Genomic DNA, 14,575 nt, shown 5'->3' on the forward strand with positions numbered 1-14,575 from the left:
TGGTCCTCCCACAACGGGAAACGAAGTCCCTAATTTTTCTTTCTTTTAAATTCTCTCTTGCGATCTCTTTCACCATTTTCTTCCCTTCTCTGCACAACGCGACAGGAAGCTTTCAGCAACTGACAATGCCAGCCACGGGATTTCCGAAGTTCAGGAAGCTACCCCCAGAGCTTCGACTGATGATATGGCAATTCAGCCTTGGAGAGCAGCAGCGAAGATTCCCATTGCTGAACAATTCAATGTTTGTTCGGGACAGAAATAGAGAAACATATCGAACGACCTCAAGCCCGCGCGATGCGCCTCATTTAGCACCTATCCGTGGTCAGGATTTTGACAGAGCGGCCTTTTCCAACGTGCCTTGGGATAGTTGCGAGTATCATGGCTTGCTACGTTGTTGCCCTCTTCATAAAAATCTGAACGTATCTCTGGCCGACATGGATCGCATAGAGCTGCGTTCGGTAGGCAATTATATACAGGATATGCGGGGGGTTGATGGTCCTTGGGACCAAAGAAGCTTGTCATATATTGCTCATCTCGGGCAGTATTTCCCCGCGGTCAAGCACCTTACAGTTGAGGTTATGAGCACGAATTCTGAATGGACAGGGGTTCAACAATTAGGATTGCGGAGTCTGAGATCGATAACATCAGATATGCTGTGAAACCGCAGCTGAATATTACAAATGATGAAAAAAAAGAGCGGCATAAGGACTTGGGAATAACCTCATTTCACAATTCTGGCTGTTGCAAAGGCAAGCTGCATCAATGGATGACTTGCCATAACAAAAGGGTAAATGGAAGTCCGAGAAGGCCGAAATCAATGCGCGCTGGCAGGAACTCATATCAGCAAGGTTTCGGAATAACAGTTCAATTATACCCCGCCCTCACTACCCCGGGGTCGCAAACTCTATGTTAATGGGATCAACACTTCTAGGAGCATCAATGATTCTAGATGGCCTCTTTCCAATCTACGGAGGTAAAGCTTTCTATTAGACTTCTCTGCACCACTGCGACCGTATCCTGCTCACCAAGATAGGTAGGTACAACTTTCAAGTTGTTTATCTTGTATCACCTCCTCCGTAAGCTTGCGTTGCCCACCCCTGCATTATACGCTCACTCTCAAATATTGGACGAACGTTCTTACACACGACGAACCTCCTACATTGCAACCCAGCAAATCCCAATCAACCGATAAGCCTATCTCCCCAAGCCGCTACAGCTGCAACTTGCATCTTGACATGCGATCCGGTCATAGGTAGCATGCGCGCTTTGGGAACGTCGCAAAGAGCGTTAGTCTTCGTATTTGCTTGTTATTGCTTGTTTTTGCTTTGGACTTTCCTGAACAACCTTTCCTGAACAGAGTTGAACAACGAATTGACCCCTCATTCTTCTCGCCGCACTCCTGTGCCTTGAACGTTGTATTCTGGCTGCACTATCTAGGTGTTTGGACTCCAGCTGTTCATCAGAAGATAACGTTGAGAATTATTTGAACATCTTTGCCATCTTGTCGATGCCGTTTGAATCTGCGATCTGCTTGGTTTTTACTGCATTGAGCTATCATGAGAAAGCTTCTAGAAAGCTCCCGAAAACCTACATTAGATTAACAAAGCCTATTTGGACGTAGGTGTCCAGAAGCTGGCTGATCAAGCTCTCAGCTTCCACTTCGAGAAATGTGCTGTGTCCGGCGGACCGGTGGCACTACCAGGCACAAGCCTGCCCAAATCCACAGGTCAAAGTTATCTTAGAATAATAGCCCTTTGAACCTATAGCTATCGTTCATCCCATGCACACGAGCGGGCTTGATTCGTTCGATTATCGGTTCCAAGTGTATCATGTCCATTTCATGCCACTCACCTCCCTAGTATGCCTAGACCCAGGGATCGAAAGATATGATGAGATTTTAGGATAGTATGGGTTGTTACTAAGATTTTGGAGACAATTATATAAGCGATAGGGATCTCCTTGTCTAATGTACTCACTGAGTCCAGTTCAGTCAAATCCGCCCATCATGATCCGCCTCACTCCCCTTCCAGCAGCTCTCGCTTTTCTCCTCCCTTTCGTGATCGCTTATCCTCAAGGCTCCGTCTGGGGGCGCGGAGGAGGCCGCGGACGGTGCGGAACCGTCACAACCGCTGAAGACCTAGCTGCCATCGCTGCGGTAGCCGGCCCAAGCAGCGGGAGCTTCTCGAACGTCTCGAACTTCTCGTCCGTATCGACTAAGCGTTTTAGAGCAAGGTCTCTGCCCACCTATTCTCTCGAGCCTTGGTTGTTAGGCGATATCACTGTTAAGACTTGGATACATGTTGTTGCTGTCAATGAGACATTGGATGGAGGATGGATCCCCGATGATCAGCTCGCGGCGCAGATGGATGTGTTGAATGAGAATTACGGTATGCTGGGCTGATTTTTTGAGACTTAGTAGTTGGGCGGGCATTACTGACCTCCAAAGCTCCAAATCATATCCAATTCGTTCTCGAGGGCATTACGCGCACTGTCAACCCTCATTGGGCGACAGGTGTTAATGATGACACCGAGCTGCAGATGAAATCCGCACTCCGAAAGGGAGATTACAAGACCTTGAACATTTACTTTCAGCAGTCTTTATGGAGCAATATTATTGGTGTAGGTATTTTGCAGCCGCAGCACTTCATATATCTGACAAATTCGTAGTTTGCGCGCTATCCAACCACTACAGATGTGGGAAGTGTTGATTTCAACGTAAGCTAGTCTCAGAGTCTCGGAATGTTCTCGGTTGACATTTCTACAAGATTTCTGGGCCCACCCTTCTTTACACCACCGTTCCAGGTGGGACTCGAGAGTACTACAATCTGGGGAAGACTGCCACTCACGAAGTCGGTCACGTGGGTGTCCTCTTCAGTTTACAAATTCTTCCTGCTGACGAATACGAAGTGGATGGGTCGGCGACGACAGCTGTGATGGCCCAGGAGACTACGTAGCAGATACTCCTGCCCAGAACATTTCTTAGTACGGCTGCCCCATCGGCCAGGATTCCTACATCGATGACGAAGGACCAGACCCGATTCACAACCACATGGAATTCACCGATGAGTAAGGCCTCCCCGTCTTCACCCATCCAAATATATGTACCACCAAACACACAACTAACTACCCCTCAGTTCCTGCTACGAGGAGTTCACCACCCTACAGACAAAGCGCATGTTCGACATGTGGTACTACTACCGCGATCCCCGTCCCTGCTTCGCAGACAACTGTCTCCGTGCTCTCCGCTCCTCGAGCGTGCCAGGCCGCTTGGAAGAATCGCAGGCGTTCTGTCATGACTTCACGATGTTCTTGGTCAAGGAGGTTTCGCTCGTCAAGCCGTACGCAGCGTCCGCTTGCGATGGAAATGTCATCTCGAGAGTCTCCTCGGCTTGCTCGTGCTTGCCGTACCCTACATCCACTACTTCACCATTACCTACATCTACTACTACACCTACACCTACATCTACTGCATGAATTGCAATATCATGGGGCAATCAATTGAGTTGGGGATTTCAAGAGTATGGAAGATGGACATAAATTGGACGATAATGAAGTTATTGATATGTTTATTTTGATCTTGCGCCCCGAAAACGTACGTATGAGGCGAGGTAACTCGTAAGCTGCGCTGCACCGCCACAGCTCGCTTAAACTACCCTTCATTACCTCATCAATATCAGCAGTCTACTATTGGCTGTATGCACTTGCACGTCATCCACACTTCCTTGGCCAGTCGTCGTTTCAGCTCATATCATATTCTCGTGATTCTCATCCATCTCATCTCTCATCTGCAACATCTCCATCTATATCCTCATCATCCTCTCCCCAGATATCTTGAATCCACCACGCTCAAATACATCAGCCCTTGCAAACCACTCAAGTACCAACGACCCCACTTCACAATGGCACCATCAACATCCCAAGCCGGCCCCACCGCAGGCCAAGCTGCCAACGTAAACTTGGAAATGGCTCAGCCGAATAACAAGCAATCGATGCGTATGTCTTTGTCACTTCTCCATCTCACTCTCTCTGTCCTTCTCAATCCCTCTCTCTTCCACTCACGATACTCATCAACCATCAATTCCGAAACGATATAAGCTCATCTGACCGACAAATGTAGAACCCACCCTCCCATCTCCCAATACCACCGCCAAGGATCGCGAGCAGGAGGCTGAGCGTGAAGAAGTCAGAATGAGAGGTGGAGAGATGTGTCCTGGACGATTCTGCTTCATTATCCCGTGCCCGCTGCCTTGCAATTGCTGTATCATCTAAACATCCTCTGGGTGATTGATTGTTTGTATGATTGGTTGGATGGAATGTCCTTTGGGAATGACGACGGGAGGCACGTTCTGAGCTGGCGGAGATCGCTCTATAGTGCGATGACTTTCTTTGAAATGAATACGATTTGATGGCTTTTCTTTGATTCACACTGCTTTTGATTTCGTGGGTGTGGGTGTGTTTCGTAAGGACTAGAGAGTTCTGTGGACGCTGATTGAACGGAATTTCTCTGCAATCGTTTTACTGTCCTTTGGTCTGGACAGCTTCTCTGTCCAGTTCCAATAACGCACAATCAGTCGATATCAACCCATCTACCCCGATTATCAGTATCCGAACAGATCGCTTTCGAGGTCGCAAAGTTGAATGCAGAATGTGATGCCGGCGATGGTGTCGTTGCTTGTTGCAAGGAAGCAGCCGGGTTCGAGCTAGATTTGAGTGCTTTGTCCGAAAGTGAGGGTAGGGCAGCGAGGAGCAGGGAGGTGATGGTGAAGGCCATGACCATCTCGCGTCTTATGAGACTTCGCGACGAGCCTTAATTTGATATCGACGTACCATTCAGGCTGTATCTAATTGAATCCGAGAACATCTCTGCTATGTTGACAAAGTTGCATCAAGCTACTCATTCCATACTTCGGCAAGATCGCTTTGCCTAAGCAATATATCCCGAGGTGTGATATTGGGGTCGGTATGCATATATACACAGCCTAATGTAGACCAATAAAAACTGAACCACGGACGAGCCTTGACCATCGTCCAATGACTGGCTGGTTGCGCTGATTGTTTTGTTTTCATGAAGTCTGGCGTCGCAGTTCGATAGAAGTTTTGGTCAGTGCGGCAAGAGAAACACTGACATACAATTCTCTAGCCATTCCATCATCGTTCAAGCAAGAGTCGAGCAAACCTAATAGAGACTTAACGACATCCCTTCTAAGGACAATTGAAAGAACAAAGAACAAAGATCCAAGATTTTCTCTTTTCCGGACATTAGTAGTGTGCGAAGGCCGGAAACAATCAGAAGACGCGTGGTGGGAGCCGAGTCCTCGGGTACCACAACTCCCAATTCTTTAGTTGAAATAAAGTCAATGACGGGTCGACGCAAGGTGCTGACCCGGCTCGGGATGCAATCAAATCCCTTCATTGGCTTAGATAATGTGTATGAAGCACGGTGGCTCAAAACGAGTGCGATGGCTTGCTTCTCAGGCTGAGCCGCAATTTAACACCGAGCTTAAAACCGGTGGAGTCGCTTGAGATGTTTACATTCTACGTAGGTGGTAATGAGAATTGAGAGTCGTTAATTTGTATAAAGATGTCTTGATTTCCGACAAATAGTTTCAGTAAATCCAGATCTAACAGCAGCAGCTTAGAATAACTATCTTTCTTCACTTTCTGGCTTTCCCCACTCCTGTCTTCCAAACAGTTCTCGCTTCCCTTCGCTGGTCAAGTCACAATGGCAGGCATAAACCACATCGTCAAAGTAGCCATCATCGGAGTAAGTCTCAACCCGATTGTGCTACATGTCTCTAACATTCATAGGCAAGTGGCAACAGCGGAAAATACATGACCTCTGCCCTCCTTACCGGTAAAAAGCACACCCTCACAGCCATCACCCGCCACGACAGCAGCGCAACCTTCCCTCCAGGCATTTCAGTCTCCAAAGTCGACTACACCAACCCCTCCTCTCTCGTCACCGCACTCAAAGGCCAAGATGCCCTGATCATCACCCTCAGCGGACACACTCCCAACCTCCACGAAACAGAAAAGACCATCGTCGCAGCCGCAGCCGAAGCTGGCGTTCCGTGGATCTTCCCCAATGAATGGTCGCCAGATACAGCAAATGAAGACTTGGTCAGAGATGTGTTTATTTTTGGCTCCAAAGTCGCGACGCGGAAGGCGATCACGGAGTTGGGAAAGAGCCGGTTCGTGTCTGTCTCGACGGGGTTCTGGTATGAGTGGAGTTTGGCGATTGCGCCGGCTTTTGGAATTGATCTTGTTAAGAAGACTGCAACGCTATTCGATGAGGGGGAGACGAAAATTAGTGTTAGCACTTGGCCGCAGGTATGTGATTTCCGCCGCTGAAGTAGGGATTGAAATGGTAACTTACAACCGAGGAGGTTGGAAAAGCAGTCACCGCTTTGCTCAGTCTTCCGATTAATTCCTCGGAGTCGAATCCGGAGCCATGTCTTAACGATTTCGCCAACAGACTCATCTACGTGAACTCCTTCAATGTCTCCCAAAAAGACATGCTTGATTCTGCTGTCCGAGTCACTGGCACTCCGCTCTCGGATTGGGCTGTGACGAAAGAGAGCGCCAAAGAGAGATACGAAAGTGGGATCAAAGAGATGAAGGAGGGTAACAGAGTCGGCTTTGCGAAGATGATGTACACTAGAGTGTTCTACGATGACGGAGTTGGCAACGTGGAGGGGAAGGGCTTGGCGAATGAGGCGCTGGGGTTGGAAGTTGAAGATCTGGATGAGGCGACTGAGAGGGCTTTTGAGAGAGCGAAGACTGTACAGATTTTTGGCTAATTGTAAATCACGGTCCGTGGACTGTTGCTGCGCTGTGATGAGAGTGAAACCCAGGGTCAGTGATTGTTTTCAGGGGTAGCTCGCTTAATTTCAGGGCTGGAAGCCAAAAAATGCGGGCTTCCATCCACTATTTTTTTTGGCTCGAATCAGTTGGCATGAATACTCGCCCCAGCGTATCTTACTTTTTCAAATATAGATATAAAACGAAGAAGAGAATTGTTCCATTCTCACAATGCTCTCAGCTCCATCTTCCGAAAATAGCTTGCCCCTTTCTACCATACATATGTACAATTCCCAATGGACTCAGCTAGAAGAACACAAACAATTTCGGGTCCTGGTCCAACTTCTGCCACAATCGACTACCTCAGTCTATACTATGAGGCCAAAGGACTTGAGCATCAACTCCTCAATACCAGGAGCAGCGTGTCCCACACCCGTCCCAAGGAACCCCTGAAGCTTCGTCCCATCTCCATAGATCTCCCGAGTATACGCCAAAGAAGGCACACCCGTAGAACTCCTCGTCAAAGTAACACCCAAGACAGTCGACCACTGCTTCAGCGCCTCTCGAGCGCATTGTGGTCTAAACAACGTATCCGCCAGCCCATGAACAGGCATTAATCTGTTCCAATTCATGCAGTGAAGTACACATCCCAGATTTGTGCTACTTTTCCCGAACGAATCAGTCATACAGAGACAATCATTCTCTTGTATTCTAAAAAGAGCCAAATCCCTGGATTCGCTTTTTCAAATCATTGCTCAGGACTCTAGCGCCATCCTCAGGGTTCAGACCTACGGATCCTCGATGCTTCTCCGTTTCCATTCTATTCTTGTCGTCTGCCTCAATTATTGTATTTCCCATCGTTTGAGTAGATTCATTTCCTGAGGCGAACATAGGAGGCTGGAATAAAATAGCCCAAAGTTGATAGTATCGCGAGTCAAGGTCCGGCTTCAAGAGTTACGGAATCAGTTCCTCGGATTCTTAGATAACGAAGATCACTTACCATGTTCAGACCCGTAATAGCGTTTTCGATTGAAATCGGCTCTTTGATATCGCTTTGAAATAAGTACTCGTCCGCTCGCTGATGGCTCGAGTCTTTTGAGCCACATGCCGCAATATCACCGTAACAATACTTCTTCCCAAACAACCCCCACGTTTCCTCTCTCACCACAACCCTCTCCAAAAGTCTCTTTAGAGTCTCCAAATTACCCTTCGTAAGTTCCGTCTGCACCATTGCTCCATTGAGCAACCGTCTCGCCACAATTTCAAGCTGTTCCGGCGTAAGACCAAAATGAATAAACTCAGGACTAACAACGCACAGGACGTCCATCGCGTCAAGCAAAATCGGCTCTGTCTTATTCCTATTTAATTCTATATCGTTGCTGCATGGCGTGTCGATGCTTCTCAGAAGTCGTTCTATGCGAATCCGCCGCCAATCTGCCCCTCCCTCAGATCGCCATGGCGTATGCAGAAAAAACATGTCAGAGGTAGCGAATTCTTGCGTTCCGAACAACTCATCACATTGATAGACGAGGAAAAATATAGCCCGTGTAAAAGCTGCGAAGTCAACGTCTTGTTCGAGGCCTGGGAAGGGGTGGTAGGCGTAGTAGGCGAAGCTGCGCCAGAGGAGCCGGACTGTGAAGTCTGGGATTACGGACTCGGGAAAAGAACATCGGACGTGCTTTCTGAACGATTCTTCATTCCAGCCTAAACATTTAGTGAATTACTGGACACGGATGCGCTTTCAATTTACAAGGTCGCTGATTTGGGCTGGTAAAGCAATGTGTATCGAAAACTGCACTCATGTCTAGGCCCCCTCGTCGCTGCCACGAGAGCAGCTTGTCAAGGCTTTCGTATACTGAAGCTAAGGCTTGTTACATTTCAATTCTGGCACGGCAGACTCGACTTACTATAAGTAAGTCCATCGAGATATCTCTTAACTTTTGGGCTTTGTCGCCCAGTAATGCCACTGAAAATGTCGGTGATTTGATCTAAGGTGGCCTGCATTCGCAGTTTGGGAACAAGTAATGGCAAGGGCTAGACTTTTACGTTGTGTTATTTGGTGCTTGGGAATGAGAGAATAGAACGACAGGAAGAGCAAAAGGACGTTATCACGTTGCGTGGGTGAAATGTTCGAGGGTAAGGTGCTTCGTCCTCAGGCTCGAGGCTCTTTAACGCTGTGGATACGTGGACCCTCATCCTCGCTTGCTTGCATTTGCACTTGAATATCTCACCACCATCAACTATTTCATTGTGGTCAAGTCTCTCTCTACTCGTCATCTACTCTCCCACCATCGCTTCCGTCACTCTGTCCTCCCACCTGTATCGCACACTACACCACCTATCTCTTACTTGCGCCACTCCGAGAAAGCGGAGTCTACTCTTCCCAGACGGGAGATCTTCCTTTAGTTGCCACGTATATCAGACGAACGGTAACGTTTTCGGTCCGGAACTTGGTCCATAGTGAAGGTTTGATGGAACGTTCGGATGACTCTTAGCAAAACAGCCGCTCCACAGTTGTTCATGTAGACAAGGACATGTCTGCTAGGCAGAGGAAGTCCAGTGCATCCTCTAAATTGCCTTGCCCCGATTTTTGTTTCAAACGTTCTCGCTCCTTAGTTTGCGACCCGAGTCATGTATGGCTTGCAGATCACTGCTTATTGACTCGGTATTCTCTTGGACACGTTGTTGGAAGTCCTTGGGTGTGAATGTAGCCTAGGAAACCATGTGTTCCTCACCTCTCTTTGCACATACATCGAAGTGCCGTGGGGCTAATATCGGCACTCTGGAACAACCGAAATCCGTCACTTTCCCCCGAATACTGTAAGCTTTTGTCCCCTTTATCTCATATTTGCCAAAACTCCAAGCGAGTATCGCTCTCATACATATCCCCTGCAACCCCGCAATCTGACTCGTTTTTCATATATATCACTTCCACAAGGCGACAACGATTGTCGTCTCCACACCAATCTAATCATTTTCATCCGGCAAAACTTCTCGAGGCTGTTCCCCACGTCTATTATTATAGATCACACGGGTCCATGACGACCCACTGGGCCTTCTTTACCAATCTCTTGGAATAGTTTTTCCGTCCCTATGTGTACAGCCAATATCCAAAATGGAACCTTATTGTGTCCGGACAGATGGGTAACCTCGACGCATTTGATATTCTGCTTTCAGGCTGGCATTGTCGGCTATCGATAGATCTCTCATATATCAGGATGTCCAACCTAAATATCGTCCTCCTCTCCTCAACAGACGCCCTGACGAACACGTTCAGCAACTTCGACATCCAGACACCAGTATGCATTTCCTGTCCATCTCAACCGCGGTCGTCGCACTTGTGAGCCTCGCTGCTGGAGCAAAGAATCAATTGAAGCAAGAAACTGCTTTCAAAGATGGCCCAACAAATGCAAAAATGTACATCTACTTGCCGAGCAACAAGCTAGCTCTGGCTCCCATCATTGTGGCAATCCATTATTGCACGGGCACGGGACCAGGATATTTCTCAAATTCCAAATATGCCGACTTGGCCGATCAAAAAGGGTTCATCGTCATCTACCCATCATCTCCCTCATCCGGAGGCTGCTGGGACGTCGCATCCACAACATCGCTTACCCACGACAAAGGAGGCGACAGCAAGACTATCGTCAACATGGTTGCTTATGCAGTCAAGAACTACGGAGGTGACCCAGATAGAGTCTTCGCAACTGGTTCCTCCTCAGGAGCTATGATGACCAATGTCCTCGCTGGTGCCTACCCGAACATCTTCAAGGCGGGATCAGTCTATTCTGGCGTCCCCGATGGATGTTTTTTCGTCTCAGGTGCGCAAGCTGGTCAAGCTACGCCAGGGTGGAATAATGACTGCGCGAATGGACGGTCTGTGAAGACTGCTCAGGCGTGGGGTGATCTCACGAGGAGTTATTACCCTGGATACAATGGCTCGTATCCCAAGATGTTGATGTGAGTATTTAACACCTTGCCCTAAAACTCTATTCCGCCAATTATCCGTTTTTGGTCTTTATTCAATCCTCATTCGATCGAGAATTTTTGCTGACAAAGTACACAGCTGGCATGGAACATCAGATACCACACTCGCCTACCCCAATCTCGCTGAGACCATGAAGCAATGGTCCAACGTGATGAACATCCCATTCACCAAGAATGTCACCAATTCTCCGCAATCGGGATACACCCAGCTTGTGTATGGCGATGGAACGAGACTGGTTGGTTACTCTGGTCAGGGTGTCGGGCACACAGTTCCAATCCATGAATCTGTTGATCTCGCTTGGTTCGGCTTGTAGGTGGTTGCAGAGAGGAGTCACCCCCTGGAAATTGAGAGTTGGGTGAATGTAAAGCTGGGGGATGAGGAGAAATGATGAGCGATGGTATGTAAATATGGGGGGATGAAGTTATGTAAATATGCATTTCTCAAAAGTCAATCGGCAAGTTCATGGCAGGTCCAGTGTCCCGAATATTCGGACGAAATATTTGTGACTTGTTACGTGAGAAATGAGTTGGGTTGATTTGAGTTAGATTTGATTACCCTGAATTCAACTCAACTCTCAATACCTAGACTTTAGGTTGAACCCGAGACGTCTTTATTTCCAATAATGCAACGAACTTAAATCGAATTGGTTAAACTAGAAGCTACACGAAGTACAATTGAATCTGAATCGTCAATCACTTCGCATGCATACATTTTGATGTTCAAGTTTGGTACCTAAACTTTGGTGCTTGTCCCGTTGATTCGTCCAACGGGGTGACCCCGCCCTGCACCTCGCCTCGGTAGGTATCCCGAAGACTGCACGTGGAGACCGCGGGAACCGGCAACCATCAAGAAATCAGGGAAATTAGATATCTTGGAAAGAAGTAGAAGTACGCATGGAAACTTCTCTTCCAATTATCTTTGAAGTGAAGATATATCTATGTCCTCCTGCTGACCCAAACGCACCTTTACGGCACTTCCTTACACAGCTTAGCTCTGCCTCGGCTACTCAATCCTTCACTTGACGACACCAATTCAACCAGCTTCTAGCACTCACGATCCCAGGAACAATCATGTCTTCTCGCAATACAGAATCACGGTCAGACTTAAAGGTGAGATAGGACTTTGGAATTCTGTCACCTTTTTACTGGAAACCTGTCCTTTCATGTGTTGCTTCTTTTTTGTTCGTGATGGCCTGCCTTCATCGGTGAACCCCTCCTTGAAGTCAACCGCGTTCCTTCGACGAAATTGTGTCACTCTCTTTTGCAACGAACTTGATTACTTTGTTTTCTGTTCGGAGACATATAACCGAGATTCTCTTTGCGTGTCTGCGTCAGCCTTGGAATTTTGCAGTCTGTCGACTTGCGTATGACAGCGCATCCCCAGACAGCCATTATCACAATAGCGCCTAATGGGCTCTCAAGGCCTATAAATGAAAACTAACATCATATAGTCCGTCAACTCCCGGTCATCTATCGCAGTCCCACCACAGCCATGGTACCACATATCGCTCCGAGCCGTCGTGCTCGTTCTCCTTCCACTCTTCTCTCTAGCCGGCTTCTACGGAACGATGGTTCTCGCCGATGCAAATGGTACCTTCAAGGGCATTGTATCGCTTATCGACTCCAAGGAACCAAAATTTCCCGATACGAATGACGATTTGTTGATGCGGTATACGAATGTTGGATGGTTGGATAGACAATTGACTATCCTGGTTACGTTCTTTGCGCCTGTGGTGGATATGAATCAAGGTGCACTGTCCATGTTTTCCATCTTTGGCACAGGACAGTTTGGTGCGGCATGGGCGTTAATGGTTATGGAGAGTATGCGAGCTGGAAATCGGTGGAAGGTCGTGAGTTTGTAAGTGCACCATTTTCGACGTCCGTCTCGAATTCCACCCCACTTGTATCTCAGATTTCGGAAAGCGTTCCCATGTTGATGTGAAACAGTATCGGCACCTTTGGCCTCTTCATCCAAAACATCAGTTACACAGTCACCGTTCCCATCTGGCTCTTCATCCACCTCCTCACCTCGCCAGTGTCCAAACCGTTTCCGGGCACCCAGTCCACCAGCGTGCTTCACATCTCCTCTTTAGACCTCGGTATCCTCCCCGTCTCCATAACACTTAGTTACATCCTCCCAACCTTCCTCATGGGTCTTGAGTACCCCCACACCGTCTCAACACTCACCCATCAGCGCCTCATCGCCCTCTGGCAACCCTTCCCTCTCTGGACAGTCCTCATCCACTTCCATCTCAAAACTACTTTCCAGACACTCTTTCCCAGCACCAGCACCAGCACCACCAACACTGGTTCTTCTTCCCGCTCGCAAAGCTCCCCCGGAATAACCTACCTTAACACCGCCAACCACGTCTATCGCTTCATTCTCGCCCTCTGCCTTGTCACGCATCTCCCAATCCTAGTTCTCTCGCTCCTCCCTCCAACATTCATCCCCTCCACCTACCCGACCCTGCAAACAAGGTCACAACAGACCCCCTCCGCAATCTATATCCCGTACTTTCCGTCCACATCTCATAAGGTCTCTTCGCTAGCAGAAGGCGTCCACACTTTCCTGATCTGGGATGTGTATGTCGGGTCGTTTGCGTTCCTGCTTTGGGGGATTCTGATGTATCGGAATGCCACGACGACAGACAAGACGGGTGTGGATTCCAAGAAGAGTCAGTCGTGGGGGAGCTTGCTGGTGAAGGTGGGGGTGTGGTGTGGTTTGGCTGGGCCGGTGGGAGCCCTGGCTGTTTTGCTGTGGGAGAGGGATGGGATTGTTACGCAGAAGATCAAGCAGGGAATCTAAAGTTGAGAAAGTGGTTATGAAGAGGTGGATTTTTGTTCCATTGGAGTGGAGTTTCTGGATGTTGATTGCATCGGTGATTTGAAGCTATGAAAAATGTATTCATTTCTCCCTTCACCCCCTTATGGCGGGTCGGGTTTTGGCTGATTTGGCATTGGAAGTCTCTATTCACTTCCAGCAACCACATGATCTGCATCTTATATATAATCCAAAAGTCCCAAAACCATCAACCGTGCTCAGCCACAGACAGAGAGCATCAACCATTCCGACCATGTTCGAGCGATGATGATGCCAAATGTCAACATCATCCAGATTTAGATTTCACAACAGCAAGATTCCGCCTCATGCATCAAACAATCGCACACCTATAGCACCATGCCATCAAGTTCATCCTCCCGCTGCAGTCTAAACGTGAGACAAAGTCAAAAGTTATTGACAACAGAGACTGATATGACACCAAGTGTACGAACTCGTAACTCAATTCAATCCATTTTCACTCTTTCGTATTCCCGTTAAGTACAACTGTTTAAATAGCAACCTTTGAGAATTCCAGAACCAGACCTTCGCAGGTTCCAAGTATCAAACATCCCCCGTAGAAAAGCTATCGCGAACCACCCCTGAGACTTTCGTCAGACAAAACAAGCTATCCCCCGTAGAAAAGCTATCGCGAACCACCCCTGAGACTTTCGTCAGACAAAACAAGCTCGACTTGGACTGGCGTTTACGCAGGAAGTCGCTCTTTTATAATATTTTCAGCTCAGTAGAGGCCATTGAGAGGGCGAATAGCTCCAAGGCTTCACATCAGTGAATTTAGACTGTACAGTACAATATTTGAGGCTGCCGATTGATTACATTCAAGCCAAAGATCACAGTGTTCATTCTCGGCATGAAACATTTCGAGGTATATATGCTTGTCCCTCGTCTCAGTTCTCCCGCCTCAACCGCTACCCAAGACGGATCAACTCTCAGCGAATGCGTGGTTTC

The 14,575-nt window shown here is 48.0% G+C and overlaps 9 protein-coding genes across 9 annotated transcripts; 7 read left to right on the forward strand and 2 right to left on the reverse strand.

Annotated features, from left to right (window-relative positions):
- Positions 1 to 595: 595 nt before the first annotated feature.
- Positions 596 to 913, forward strand: ONS95_008394 (uncharacterized protein; the record flags this gene model as incomplete). Its single annotated transcript, XM_058501948.1, has 1 exon — positions 596 to 913. One exon carries the CDS (start codon positions 596 to 598, stop codon positions 911 to 913), a length of 318 nt encoding a protein of 105 aa, XP_058363270.1.
- A 1,092-nt stretch (positions 914 to 2,005) lies between these two features.
- ONS95_008395 (uncharacterized protein) lies at positions 2,006 to 2,934 on the forward strand (the record flags this gene model as incomplete). The annotated part of the gene is made up of 5 exons (XM_058501949.1): positions 2,006 to 2,387; positions 2,447 to 2,619; positions 2,668 to 2,715; positions 2,766 to 2,858; positions 2,908 to 2,934. The coding sequence occupies 5 exons, from the start codon at positions 2,006 to 2,008 to the stop codon at positions 2,932 to 2,934; spliced, it is 723 nt and encodes a 240-aa protein (XP_058363271.1).
- A 115-nt stretch (positions 2,935 to 3,049) lies between these two features.
- ONS95_008396 (uncharacterized protein) lies at positions 3,050 to 3,474 on the forward strand (the record flags this gene model as incomplete). Its single annotated transcript, XM_058501950.1, has 2 exons — positions 3,050 to 3,066; positions 3,135 to 3,474. 2 exons carry the CDS (start codon positions 3,050 to 3,052, stop codon positions 3,472 to 3,474), a joined length of 357 nt encoding a protein of 118 aa, XP_058363272.1.
- Positions 3,475 to 3,765: 291 nt separating this feature from the next.
- On the forward strand, positions 3,766 to 5,062 carry ONS95_008397 (uncharacterized protein). Its single transcript, XM_058501951.1, has 2 exons — positions 3,766 to 3,993; positions 4,118 to 5,062. The coding sequence occupies exons 1-2, from the start codon at positions 3,900 to 3,902 to the stop codon at positions 4,267 to 4,269; spliced, it is 246 nt and encodes an 81-aa protein (XP_058363273.1). The 5' UTR covers positions 3,766 to 3,899; the 3' UTR covers positions 4,270 to 5,062.
- A 656-nt stretch (positions 5,063 to 5,718) lies between these two features.
- On the forward strand, positions 5,719 to 6,800 carry ONS95_008398 (uncharacterized protein; the record flags this gene model as incomplete). The annotated part of the gene is made up of 2 exons (XM_058501952.1): positions 5,719 to 6,330; positions 6,387 to 6,800. The coding sequence occupies exons 1-2, from the start codon at positions 5,833 to 5,835 to the stop codon at positions 6,798 to 6,800; spliced, it is 912 nt and encodes a 303-aa protein (XP_058363274.1). The 5' UTR covers positions 5,719 to 5,832.
- A 369-nt stretch (positions 6,801 to 7,169) lies between these two features.
- FAE1 (Feruloyl esterase B) lies at positions 7,170 to 7,415 on the reverse strand (the record flags this gene model as incomplete). Its single annotated transcript, XM_058501953.1, has 1 exon — positions 7,170 to 7,415. The coding sequence occupies one exon, from the start codon at positions 7,413 to 7,415 to the stop codon at positions 7,170 to 7,172; it is 246 nt and encodes an 81-aa protein (XP_058363275.1).
- A 97-nt stretch (positions 7,416 to 7,512) lies between these two features.
- Positions 7,513 to 8,805, reverse strand: ONS95_008400 (uncharacterized protein; the record flags this gene model as incomplete). Its single annotated transcript, XM_058501954.1, has 4 exons — positions 7,513 to 7,746; positions 7,802 to 8,505; positions 8,552 to 8,662; positions 8,709 to 8,805. The coding sequence occupies 4 exons, from the start codon at positions 8,803 to 8,805 to the stop codon at positions 7,513 to 7,515; spliced, it is 1,146 nt and encodes a 381-aa protein (XP_058363276.1).
- Positions 8,806 to 10,102: 1,297 nt separating this feature from the next.
- On the forward strand, positions 10,103 to 11,102 carry ONS95_008401 (uncharacterized protein; the record flags this gene model as incomplete). The annotated part of the gene is made up of 2 exons (XM_058501955.1): positions 10,103 to 10,761; positions 10,868 to 11,102. The coding sequence occupies 2 exons, from the start codon at positions 10,103 to 10,105 to the stop codon at positions 11,100 to 11,102; spliced, it is 894 nt and encodes a 297-aa protein (XP_058363277.1).
- Positions 11,103 to 11,645: 543 nt separating this feature from the next.
- ONS95_008402 (uncharacterized protein) lies at positions 11,646 to 14,078 on the forward strand. Its single transcript, XM_058501956.1, has 3 exons — positions 11,646 to 11,898; positions 12,240 to 12,646; positions 12,736 to 14,078. The coding sequence occupies exons 1-3, from the start codon at positions 11,860 to 11,862 to the stop codon at positions 13,592 to 13,594; spliced, it is 1,305 nt and encodes a 434-aa protein (XP_058363278.1). The 5' UTR covers positions 11,646 to 11,859; the 3' UTR covers positions 13,595 to 14,078.
- Positions 14,079 to 14,575: the final 497 nt, after the last annotated feature.

Source organism: Cadophora gregata (assembly GCF_030347475.1).
Source record: "Cadophora gregata isolate MNR1 chromosome Unknown scaffold_2, whole genome shotgun sequence".
Taxonomy (NCBI): Eukaryota; Fungi; Ascomycota; class Leotiomycetes; order Helotiales; family Ploettnerulaceae; genus Cadophora; species Cadophora gregata.